This window comes from Oncorhynchus gorbuscha, linkage group LG16 (genome assembly GCF_021184085.1).
Source record: "Oncorhynchus gorbuscha isolate QuinsamMale2020 ecotype Even-year linkage group LG16, OgorEven_v1.0, whole genome shotgun sequence".
NCBI classification, from domain to species: Eukaryota; Metazoa; Chordata; class Actinopteri; order Salmoniformes; family Salmonidae; genus Oncorhynchus; species Oncorhynchus gorbuscha.
Genome location: NC_060188.1, coordinates 42,644,379 through 42,656,903, shown reverse-complemented (window position 1 = coordinate 42,656,903; position 12,525 = coordinate 42,644,379). Strand labels below are relative to the sequence as shown.

Sequence of the window (12,525 nt, the reverse complement as noted above, 5' to 3'; positions counted from 1 at the left end):
GCTCTTGGGTGCTACATTGAAAACTACTGGCTGAAATGATACAAAACCTCAGAAGCATCACTTACATTTACACCATAGATCCCAACACTACGTTTATACCACCCATCTCTGTACTCGCAAGGAATACAAGAACACCGCCATCTTAATCTTCCAACCCGATTGTCAAAAGGGAATGAAAAGTTCCCATTCCATTTCTCGATGAGGCTGCTCCTTGCTCAGTATAATGGGGTTATATCATAGCAGTCTGACAAGAGGTCTCGACTCGAGTGGCCATTCACAGTGAAATGAAAGTCAGCGCCCCCAAACGGCAACCCTAATCACTATATGTTGTACTGCTTTTGAGCAGGATTCAGTAGGGTCCCAGGGCCCGTAGTGTACTATACAGGAAATAGGGTGCGATTTGAGACTCCGGCCTAGGAGTTCAGATGCTAGGAGTCCAAATATTTAGCTGAGAGAAGAGCAACTCACCTGGCAGTCGTCCCCCTTGGTGCGCACCACTCCGCTCATGTACTGCTTGTCCATGGAGGGGGAGATGCCGAAGCTGTTGCCCATGCAGAGGGTCTCCATGCGGCTGTCTGGATGGCTGATCTCCACCGCCCCGTTCAGGATCACATACCACAGGTCCAACTGGGGGGGGGCGAGAACAGTGATGACAGCAGCAGTGCCAAACACCATCACTAAAACAGGGACTGTCTGACAGGCTGACATACTGACTGACAGGCTGACATACTGACTGACAGGCTGACATACTGACTGGCTGACATACTGGCTGACAGGCTGACTGGCTGACTGACAGGCTGACGTGACTTGCTGGCTGACTGACAGGCTGACGTGATTTGCTGGCTGACTGACAGGCTGACGTGACTTGCTGGCTGACAGGCTGACGTGACTTGCTGGCTGACTGACAGGCTGACTGACTGACTTGCTGGCTGGCTGACTGACTTGCTGGCTGGCTGACTGACTTGCTGGCTGGCTGACAGGCTGACTGACAGGCTGACTGACAGGCTGGCTGGCTGACTGACTGACAGGCTGACTGACTGACAGGCTGACAGGCTGAACAGCATAATAGAGGAGATGCTTTTATGGACCTTCACTCAAAGTAATCATTGTTGCCTGGTATTATAATGTGTCTCTGGATGTGGTATACAGAGCTTGAGCGAACCGAAGACGTTCTCCAAAAGCGAAAGTGTGTTGTCCAACCTTATGAATCTCGGCACTAACGTGCGCAGAACAGCGGGCATTGGAGCCCCATATCAGACTGCAGACTAAGGGTGAGGTGTGTGTGTGTGCAGAAGAACTCCGCAGGCGGGGAAGTGCTCGTCTAAGAGATGAACATCTAGCTAACGTCCACAGTAACTCTGAGACGGCTGAACATGGATTTTCAACCATGAAGGCGATAACGGCTTTTTAAAAGCGGAACGCAGACAGGCAGAGCTCAGATCACAGGGACGCATTGTAAAGGACGGAGACCGAGGAAATGTGGTGAGCTGCCTTGACCCCCCCTCTACTATTTATTTCCTTTCCCCCTCATTGTCTCGTAGCAGCGTTAAGGATCCTGCAGTGCAGTGATGGCTGACTGATTCCCCCTTGACCTTCACAGCAGCCCACAGCGGACCAGGCCGGGCAGCGGGTCGAGGAAACCTAGCATCGCCAACCTGTCTGTCATACTGAACTCACACACGCACATCGCCTCGTGTAGCCGTCCCCTGCTTTACACACCTGCGTGTGTGTGCGTGTTTATATATAGACACCTGCTGCCTCACTTTAATAACGCAGAGCCCATCCACCTGTGCTAAAGTAAGTGGTGAGGCCATTCAAGGTAATATACTATGCTGTCGGCTGGGCACTGCCTTTTGCAGACAGCCGTGAAAGATTCCCTTTATTCCCAGGGATGTAACTTCATTAATTTGTTCTGTAAGTCTGGTTAAACGACTGAAGGCTGCTGCTCTGCTACATACTCTACATCCCTTTCACTGAGAGATGAAACCTTGTGACTATAGGCTGAAACACGGCACTTTCCAGATGTGGTTGTGATCACTGGTGGCTGCTGTTATAGGCTGGAATAATGTTACCACGCAACCAGACCAGGGAAAACTCTGGGCCCTAGCTACAGCCCGTATAATTTCAACCCCATAGGTTAGTCCCGGTAAACGTCACATGGTCAGGGAAAACTCTGGGCCCTAGCTACAGCCCGTATAACTTCAACCCCATCGGTTAGTCCCGGTAAACGTCACATGGTCAGGGAAAACTCTGGGCCCTAGCTACAGCCCGTATAACATCAACCCCATCGGTTAGTCCCGGTAAACGTCACATGGTCAGGGAAAACTCTGGGCCCTAGCTACAGCCCGTATAACTTCAACCCCATCGGTTAGTCCCGGTAAACGTCACATGGTCAGGGAAAACTCTGGGCCCTAGCTAAAGCCCGTATAACATCAACCCCATCGGTTAGTCCCGGTAAACGTCACATGGTCAGGGAAAACTCTGGGCCCTAGCTACAGCCCGTATAACATCAACCCCATCGGTTAGTCCTGGTAAACGTCACATGGTCAGGGAAAACTCTGGGCCCTAGCTACAGCCCGTATAACTTCAACCCCATCGGTTAGTCCCGGTAAACGTCACATGGTCAGGGAAAACTCTGGGCCCTAGCTACAGCCCGTATAACTTCAACCCCATCGGTTAGTCCCGGTAAACGTCACATGGTCAGGGAAAACTGTCTATGGCCCCGTACCTCCTGTTTGTCCTTTAGGATCGTGGTCCCCGCCTGCTCCACCACCTCAAACACCATGACAGTACACAGGTCCCTCCGGACTGACATGGTCATGTTGGCAAAGGCTGGCAGCTGGTGCATGAACTCCAACAGTTGTTCTGGATGGGGGGGGGGGAACATGAGAGGAGAGAGCAGGGTCAAAAATGGGCTTAGGTGGTGGGCGCAGCTGAATTTTAGAGAACATTCTAGAGGTGGTGGTGTGGATTTTTTTGTGTGTGAATTTAAGCCAATTTCCTGCAATTCTACCAATTTCTCCATGGAGCTGTGAGAAAACATTGCAGTTTTAAAGCTCATTTGGCCATGGCTAATGCTGTGCTCTTTCGCTCAAACACAATTACAAAATCTATACTGCTAAGTTCATCTTGGGAATTTTCATTTCTCCCTGACTGTCGGTCTAACTTTTATTTTGGTGATTGTTAGTTCTCAAAGATTACATATACAATATGTAGGCCCTTTATCGTTTCTACATACTTTATTTAGTTTAGTTTTAGTCGTTTAAGTTTAAACTGAAAGTGTTTTTCCATCACATTTTTAGGCAACCTGAAAAAAAAAACACTTAGGGGGCCCGCCCAATGATTTTAATGGCAGAAAAATCCCCAGAGAGAGAGTAAGAAACGGAGAGAAGATGTGCCTACTGCCTAACAAGCCAACAGCAAAGGACTTTCAACCCATGCATCCCACAGCCCCCCAGGAAGGCCTCTCTCTGGGTCCCCTGGACTGGACTGCTAATGAGGTGGCCCGGCTGATTGCCCGCACAAAAATAAAGACGGTAATTAAAAAGGTAAGGCCCTTAGTATTTATAGAAACAGAGGGAGGGGGTGTGGTAGCGTGTGTGTGAGTGCGTGTGTGTGAGTGCGTGAGTGAGTGAAAGAGATTATGTGTGAGTGAGAGTGTGAGAGGGAGAGAGACCGCGACTGAGTAAAAGGGGGCATTCAGGGGAGTGTGGGGCGTGCAGCTCACCGATGTCGTCATCGTTGCGGTCCACAGGGTCCTTCTCCAGGCACTCGCGGACAAGGTCTCTACCCAGTAGGGTGTCCGACGTCCTCTCCAGGTCTTCGTCCTCCTCCTCCTCCTCCTCAGAGTCCACAGCCGCCTCCGGGAGCCCAGACAGGTCCACGTCACCCATCTCGCTCTCCGTGGCCTGCAGAGGGGACAGACATAACCATGGTTATTGTTTTAACTAACACAACAACAAAAAATATAACATGCCGTCAGAACAGACAACCTGAGCAAAAAAAACAAGAGATCGCTAAGCACGTCGCTAAGCATTACGCATACACTAATTATTCATATTGCCCATTTTCTCCATGCTGTTTGGCCAGATGGTTGGGAGGGCTGAAAGGAGCTGGTTCTGGGCCTACGGTCGTTTCAGATCAACTGGGATTTGAACCCACAACCCCAGGTTAGAAGACTAGCTCTCCAGTCACTGTAGCAATATTGCATGCCATCTGGCTGCCCCCTAGGACACAGTAACAGATACTACACCTGGCTGATCTGCTCTGTTCAACTCAACAGCTTCCCTTCACACTAGAAACGCTAAAGCAGTCATTTTGACTGCTCATCAATAAATAAATTACACCGCCATTTTTAAAGTCATCCCCCCAATCCTTTACTTTGTCTAAATAAGTCTATATAAGACACTGCCGTTGTAAGAATCGTAATATCACAAGCAGAACTGGAGTTATAACCCCGTTTTAGAAGGGCATTGCATTTTTTTCCTGCGCTGCCCCTCCTTGTCCCGACAGTAGGGTCTGCTCCGCTCCTTGTCCCGACAGTAGGGTCTGCTCCGCCCCTTCTCCCGACAGTAGGGTCTGCTCCGCCCCTTCTCCCGACAGTAGGGTCTGCTCCGCTCCTTCTCCCGACAGTAGGGTCTGCTCCGCCCCTTCTCCCGACAGTAGGGTCTGCTCCGCCCCTTCTCCCGACAGTAGGGTCTGCTCCGCTCCTTCTCCCGACAGTAGGGTCTGCTCCGCTCCTTCTCCCGACAGCTCCTTCTCCCGACAGTAGGGTCTGCTCCGCTCCTTCTCCCGACAGTAGGGTCTGCTCCGCTCCTTCTCCCGACAGTAGGGTCTGCTCCGCCCCTTCTCCCGACAGTAGGGTCTGCTCCGCTCCTTCTCCTGACAGTAGGGTCTGGCTCCGCCCCTTCTCCCGACAGTAGGGTCTGCTCCGCCCCTTCTCCCGACAGTAGGGTCTGCTCCGCCCCTTCTCCCGACAGTAGGGTCTGCTCCGCTCCTTCTCCCGACAGTAGGGTCTGCTCCGCTCCTTCTCCCGACAGTAGGGTCTGCTCCGCTCCTTCTCCCGACAGTAGGGTCTGCTCCGCCCCTTCTCCCGACAGTAGGGTCTGCTCCGCTCCTTCTCCCGACAATAGGGTCTGCTCCGCTCCTTCTCCCGACAGTAGGGTCTGCTCCGCTCCTTCTCCCGACAGTAGGGTCTGCTCCGCTCCTTCTCCCGACAGTAGGGTCTGCTCCGCTCCTTCTCCCGACCATAGGGTCTGCTCCGCTCCTTCTCCCGACCATAGGGTCTGCTCCGCTCCTTCTCCCGACAGTAGGGTCTGCTCCGCCCCTTCTCCCAACAGTAGGGTCTGCTCCGCTCCTTCTCCCGACAATAGGGTCTGCTCCGCTCCTTCTCCCGACAGTAGGGTCTGCTCCGCTCCTTCTCCCGACAGTAGGGTCTGCTCCGCTCCTTCTCCCGACAGTAGGGTCTGCTCCGCTCCTTCTCCCGACAGTAGGGTCTGCTCCGCTCCTTCTCCCGACAGTAGGGTCTGCTCCGCTCCTTCTCCCGACAGTAGGGTCTGCTCCGCTCCTTCTCCCGACAGTAGGGTCTGCTCCGCTCCTTCTCCCGACAGTGCCCAGTTGATAATCACCCTGATAAATGCCTCGAAAACTGAACCGAAACAACGTTTTGTGCATATAACAAGTATGATGGGGGAGAATGGGTGAGTTGATGAGCGAGGGGAAGCCAACGATGCATAATTATTTAACCAATTGTGACTGAAGAACAGTGTGGCCATTCAATTGTATTGGTACATTCTAATTGTAATCTCTAAATGGTTTGTACCCTGTATCATTCCACTGAATCAAAGCAGTCTCATATGTCTACTCTGACCTACTAGGAGTACACAGTGAGAGCGTGCATAATTTACAATGGCAAGAAGAACAAGACAAATGGACGCACGTGCTGCGTCAGCGCTGCTACACGATCTGATGAAAGTGACTCCGGCGGTGGGGGGAAGAAATGAATCGTGACATGTCACCATGGACGACAAATTCACTTCACCGTCACTGGCGAACAAGTCGCTGGCAAATAAAACAAGCACCGTGAACAAAGCGAGACGGGGGCTCCCTCCCTCTGCGCAAAACAAGGCGCCTGCACAGCCGTTATTCCTCAGCACGGCTGTGGCGCACGACAGGAAAACAGCCGCGCTGTACCAAGGCAAGGCTAGAAAGAAGGTTTCGGTCAAGAGCACCATGGCATCCGACAGTTGCCATCACCGACGAGGATACAGCACCTTTATGTAATGCCTTGTGCTCTTCTGTACAACACGTGCTGCTTTGTCCCCTACGGGAAAACAATCCTAATGTATTCTACTCTATTCTGTTCCATAGGTTGGCGTGGATGTTCAAGATCAGACAACGCGGCTAGAAGGAAGGCACCCGCCCGCCGCTGGCCTGTTGCTGCACGACTTGGCTGCTGTTAACGCAACACGTGTTGTTCAAGCAGTGCATCAACAACACCCGGCCCATCAAGAGTTTGGCACACGGGCTACGTGAGGGCCAAGGCAGCAGCGAAGATTCCAACTTGCCAAATTGGGCGCACAGCTCCCGGGGGGGGGGAGACCGTGCCAGGTGGCCAGGTGCACTAAGAGCCCAAGACACTTGTGTCACCTGCAAGCGACGTGTTTGTGGGAAGTGTGTCGAGCAATTGAAAGTGGCAGGGATGTGTGTCGACTGTTAGGTCAAGGCCTAAGTGCTAAATGAAATCCAGCTGATGCCATTGCGTGAAATTGCACACCATGGTAGCACGAGCAGACGATAACTCACTATTTTGGACCGCTGTCATAGCGACACTTTTGATCAGATTTCCAAAATTTATCAAGCACACTTGGCGCTTACAATGCCGTTTAAGCTACTGATGTTCTAATTGTTACATATAGCCTACACTAACATAAACTAATGAAAATGCTAATGTCTTATTTGAAATAAACAAAACCTGCATTCTAATGTTACCTAAGACCTTCATAAACACTACCAGATTATTCTTTTAGCAATAGCATATAGGAAACGTATCCAAGTACATTGCTGAGTGAATGACTGCTCATTAGCTTGAAGGTGGAGGGAGGGGGGAGTCCCATGAGGCCCAGCGGTTCCAGTGTTAAGGTCCAGGTACGAGCCTCAACACAGTCCTAAATTGGATGATTGACAGCACGGTGAGGGTGCACGACTCAAGCCTTTATCTGGGTCAAGCCCTCCTATGATCTACTTGCAACCGAAGTAGCCCTATTGAAAACGATCCATATATCCCCCAGTTTGACTGAAGGTAGACAGTGCATTATCGCACAGTTTTTGAGATCTTACATCTGCCTTACAAGAGTTTACAATGGCCAAGTAGAGGCAGACAAGAACTAGGCTAAAGAAAGCCTGTCTGTACAGACGGTGTGAAACCCTGAGAGGATCAGTGTCCTCTTCGCCTCATCTCTGGATCCCTTGTGCTTTTGTCTGGGTGTTAGACTTTAGAGCAGTTCGGTTCTCTCAGCATGTGGAGGAGGAGGAGGGAGAGCGAGAGAGACCCCGAGAGAGACAGAAACAGAGTGAGAGAAAGCAAGCAAGAGAGAGAAAAAGACAGAAAGAGAGGAACAGAGAGAGAGAGACACACACAGAGACAGAAAGCGAGGGGGGTTGCGCCCATGCAGGTCTCCGAACAGTTGCCGGGGCAGCTCTAAACTGACAGGGACTGAGCCAAAGCCATCCCCTCCGCCAGAGAGAGAGGAGAGGTGGGGTAGAGGTACGGCTGGGTTAATGATGTGGACTGGAGTTAAAGGTAAAGGTGGGTGGGGTTAGCGATGATGATGCAGTAGAAGTAGGGCGGGGTCCTGTGTGCTCTGACCTTTACCACACAGCGCGACAGGAGGGACAGAGGGGCCCCTCAGATCCACAGGAAGCCCAGCCAACACACACTATAATTAACAAACCTGGACGGAAGGGAGAGGAGGAGAGGACGTGTTCTTTCCACCATCGCTGCCATTGAGCTGGAGAGGCAGGGGGTAGCCGGGGAAGGGTGGGGAGAGGGGTGAGTAGTGGCAACAAGAGGGCAGGGGAGAGGGGTGAGGAGTGGCAACAAGAGGGCAGGGGAGAGGGGTGAGGAGTGGCAACAAGAGGGCAGGGGAGAGCGCTTGGGGAGAGCTGGGTCAGTCAAGCTGGGGAAGCCTCAGATGGCAAAGTCAACCCCTTTTCTTCCTTCCTGCTTTACACGCAGATCCAGTATATTCACCAAGAAAGCATTGACTGACTTCAAAGTCATACAGTATTGAGAGAACAAAAAGGCTAGGAGCATTACTTAAAAATAATGGAACTTCAAAAGCTTTGGAAATGGGATGTTATAGGCCTACAACCAGGGTGGGAAATACATTTTTTTGGGCCACCAGCCACTCAGATTAAAAACTCTACGAGCCATAATTACACCAAAAATGTAATTTAAATAATGATGAGCATGCTTTCTAACGTTTCAAAAACAAGAAACGTATTACTAGTAAGAAGTAACCGGGGTAAATAGCTTCATTTCATTTACTTAAAAAATAATAACAGATAAATACTTCTACAACTGAACATCAAGTCCTACAGCTGAACATCGAGTCCTACAGCTGAACATCGAGTCCTACAACTGAACATCGAGTCCTACAACTGAACATCGAGTCCTACAACTGAACATCGAGTCCTACAACTGAACATCGAGTCCTACAAGTCCTACAACTGAACATCGAGTCCTACAACTGAACATCGAGTCCTACAACTGAACATCGAGTCCTACAACTGAACATCGAATCCTACAACTGAACATCGAATCCTACAACTGAACATCGAGTCCTACAACTGAACATCGAGTCCTACAACTGAACATCGAGTCCTACAACTGAACATCGAGTCCTACAACTGAACATCGAGTCCTACAACTGAACATCGAGTCCTACAACTGAACATCGAGTCCTACAACTGAACATCGAGTCCTACAACTGAACATCGAGTCCTACAACTGAACATCGAGTCCTACAACTGAACATCGAGTCCTACAACTGAACATCAAGAGCCCTGCCACAAGGAGTACATGATGTGCTCCTAAGTAGAAATGTAGAAGCACACAAATACATCTAGGAGAATGAGAAAGTGAGTGAATTCAAGTTTTTGGGCGTGTTCCATGCTCAATCAATCACAATCATTAGGCGAGACAAAAAATGTCAACTGGCCCTTTAAGGAACAGGCCATTACCCTGGTAACTTGGGCACTAGCTTGTGATGAAAAAAATGTCGGACTGCAATGTCTTCCTAGCAGCAGACAGTTGCAGCCAACTCAAACTAACATTGTAGTGCTGAGCGATTAACGCTTTTTGAGGTCGTTTCGTTGGATTATACCTTTATTTTTAAATAATTATATATATATTTTTTTAAACATTTACTATGCATCATGTGGGTTGAATGCTGTAAAAACACAGAATACAACTTTTAATAAAAGTCCCATGATGTTAGTGATGCCCATTACTGCTGATCACTTATTAACCATCATTTAAAAAAATATCTAGTTAACAGAAGAAAGGAAGACAAAATAAGGACAAAAGAAGGACAGAAGAAAAAGGAAAAGAAAGAGGACAACAAAGTGAAACAGTCAGCACTTCTATTGCAACTTCGTATTTCGTCGTCCTAACGTAGTCTACACTACTATCTGCCCAGCAGCTAGCCAGCTAGCATACGTCCACCGTCTACCGAATAGCAGCACTGTAGAAACTATTACACTCAACTGAACGACTTGATTAGTGTAGTGTTAGCTAGCTACATAGTTGTCTTTGCGGTCTTCGTATCCAAGATAATTGTGTAGTTTAGAGCGTGTAGTCTTAGAGTGATTATCTTAATTTACCGAGGTTAGCTAGCCAGCTATTTGTCGTCCTTAACGTAGGAGACACTGCTAGCTAGCCAACAGCTAGCCAACGTCTACTGAATAGAACTTCCGCACTCAACAACCCGGTCGCATTCCGCTTCGCTCCACAGGTAGTATCACATTTTTCATTTCATTTCATTACAGCACAACGGTTTGATTTGTTTGATCGTAGCTAGCTACATAGCTAGCTACATAGCCGTCTGTGTATCAAAGATAATTGTGTAGTCTAGAGCGATTTTCTAGGTTAGCTAGCCAGCTATTGTCGTTCTTTTAACGCAACGTAACGTAATCAACACTGCTAGCTAGCCAGCTAGCCCTCGAATAGCAGCACTGTAGAAACTATTACACTCAACGGAACGACTTGATTAGTGTAGTGTCAACAACGCAGCCACTGCCAGCTAGCCTACTTCAGCAGTACTGTATCATTTTAATCATTTTAGTCAATAAGATTCTTGCTACGTAAGCTTAACTTTCTGAACATTTGAGACGTGTAGTCCACTTGTCATTCCAATATCCTTGCATTAGCGTAGCCTCTTCTGTAGCCTGTCAACTATGTGTCTGTCTATCCCTGTTCTCTCCTCTCTGCACAGACCATACAAACGCTCCACACCGCGTGGCCGCTGCCACCCTAATCTGCCACCCTAATCTGGTGGTCCCAGCGCGCACGACCCACGTGGAGTTCCAGGTCTCCGGTAGCCTCTGGAACTGCCGATCTGCAGCCAACAAGGCAGAGTTCACCTCCCTCCAGTCCCTCGACTTCTTGGCACTGACAGAAACATGGATCACCACAGATAACACTGCTACTCCTACTGCTCTCTCTTCATCCGCCCACGTGTTCTCGCACACCCCGAGAGCTTCTGGTCAGCGGGGTGGTGGCATCGGGATTCTTATCTCTCCCAAGTGGACATTCTCTCTTTCTCCCCTTACCCATCTGTCTATCGCCTCCTTTGAATTTCATGCTGTCACAGTTACCAGCCCTTTCAAGCTTAACATCCTTATCATTTATCGCCCTCCAGGTCCCTCGGAGAGTTCATCGATGAGCTTGATGACTTGATAAGCTCCGTTCCTGAGGACGGCTCACCTCTCACAGTTCTGGGCGATTTTAACCTCCCCACGTCTACCTTTGAATCATTCCTCTCTGCCTCCTTCTTTCCACTCCTCTCCTCTTTTGACCTCACCCTCTCACCTTCCCCCCCTACTCACAAGGCAGGCAATACGCTCGACCTCATCTTTACTAGATGCTGTTTTTCCACTAACCTCATTGCAACTCCCCTCCAAGTCTCTGACCACTACCTTGTATCCTTTTTCCTCTCGCTCTCATCCAACACTTCCCACACTGCCCCTACTCGGATGGTATCGCGCCGTCCCAACCTTCGCTCTCTCTCCCCCGCTACTCTCTCCTCTTCCATCCTATCATCTCTTCCCTCTGCTCAAACCTTCTCCAACCTATCTCCTGATTCTGCCTCCTCAACCCTCATCTCCTCCCTTTCTGCATCCTTTGACTCTCTATGTCCCCTATCTTCCAGGCCGGCTCGGTCCTCCCCTCCCGCTCCGTGGCTTGACGACTCATTGCGAGCTCACAGAACAGGGCTCCGGGCAGCCGAGCGGAAATGGAGGAAAACTCGCCTCCCTGCGGACATGGCATCCTTTCACTCCCTCCTCTCTACATTTTCCTCCTCTGTCTCTGCTGTTAAAGCCACTTTCTACCACTCTAAATTCCAAGCATCTGCCTCTAACCCTAGTAAGCTCTTTGCCACCTTCTCCTCCCTCCTGAATCCTCCTCCCTCTCTGCAGATGACTTCGTCAACCATTTTGAAAAGAAGGTCGACGACATCCGATCCTCGTTTGCTAAGTCAAACGACACCGCTGGTTCTGCTCACACTGCCCTACCCTGTGCTCTGACCTCTTTCTCCCCTCTCTCTCCAGATTAAATCTTGCGTCTTGTGACGGCCGGCCGCCCAACAACCTGCCCGCTCGACCCTATCCCCTCCTCTCTTCTCCAGACCATTTCCGGAGACCTTCTCCCTTACCTCACCTCGCTCATCAACTTATCCCTGACCGCTGGCTACGTCCCTTCCGTCTTCAAGAGAGCGAGAGTTGCACCCCTTCTGAAAAAACCTACACTCGATCCCTCCGATGTCAACAACTACAGACCAGTATCCCTTCTTTCTTTTCTCTCCAAAACTCTTGAACGTGCCGTCCTTGGTCAGCTCTCCCGCTATCTCTCTCAGAATGACCTTCTTGATCCAAATCAGTCAGGTTTCAAGACTAGTCATTCAACTGAGACTGTTCTTCTCTGTATCACGGAGGCGCTCCGCACCGCTAAAGCTAACTCTCTCTCCTCTGCTCTCATCCTTCTAGACCTATCGGCTGCCTTCGATACTGTGAACCATCAGATCCTCCTCTCCACCCTCTCCGAGTTGGGCATCTCCGGCGCGGCCCACGCTTGGATTGCGTCCTACCTGACAGGTCGCTCCTACCAGGTGGCGTGGCGAGAATCTGTCTCCTCACCACGCGCTCTCACACTGGTGTCCCCCAGGGCTCTGTTCTAGGCCCTCTCCTATTTTCGCTATACACCAAGTCACTTGGCTCTGTCATAACCTCACATGGTCTCTCCTA

General features: G+C 50.1%; 1 protein-coding gene across 7 annotated transcripts in view; it reads right to left on the bottom strand.

The window, feature by feature from the left end:
* The window catches only part of LOC123999125 (rap guanine nucleotide exchange factor 6-like), a 136,432-nt gene that overhangs the window by 42,906 nt on the left and 81,001 nt on the right, over window positions 1–12,525 (bottom strand). For all 7 annotated transcript variants that reach the window (XM_046304557.1, XM_046304564.1, XM_046304560.1 and 4 more), the window contains 3 exons: window positions 3,728–3,908; window positions 2,729–2,865; window positions 469–627 (listed from right to left, as the gene is read on the bottom strand). In XM_046304557.1, the coding sequence (XP_046160513.1) occupies window positions 469–627; window positions 2,729–2,865; window positions 3,728–3,908 (477 nt within the window). The remainder of the gene's footprint in view (window positions 1–468; window positions 628–2,728; window positions 2,866–3,727; window positions 3,909–12,525) is intronic.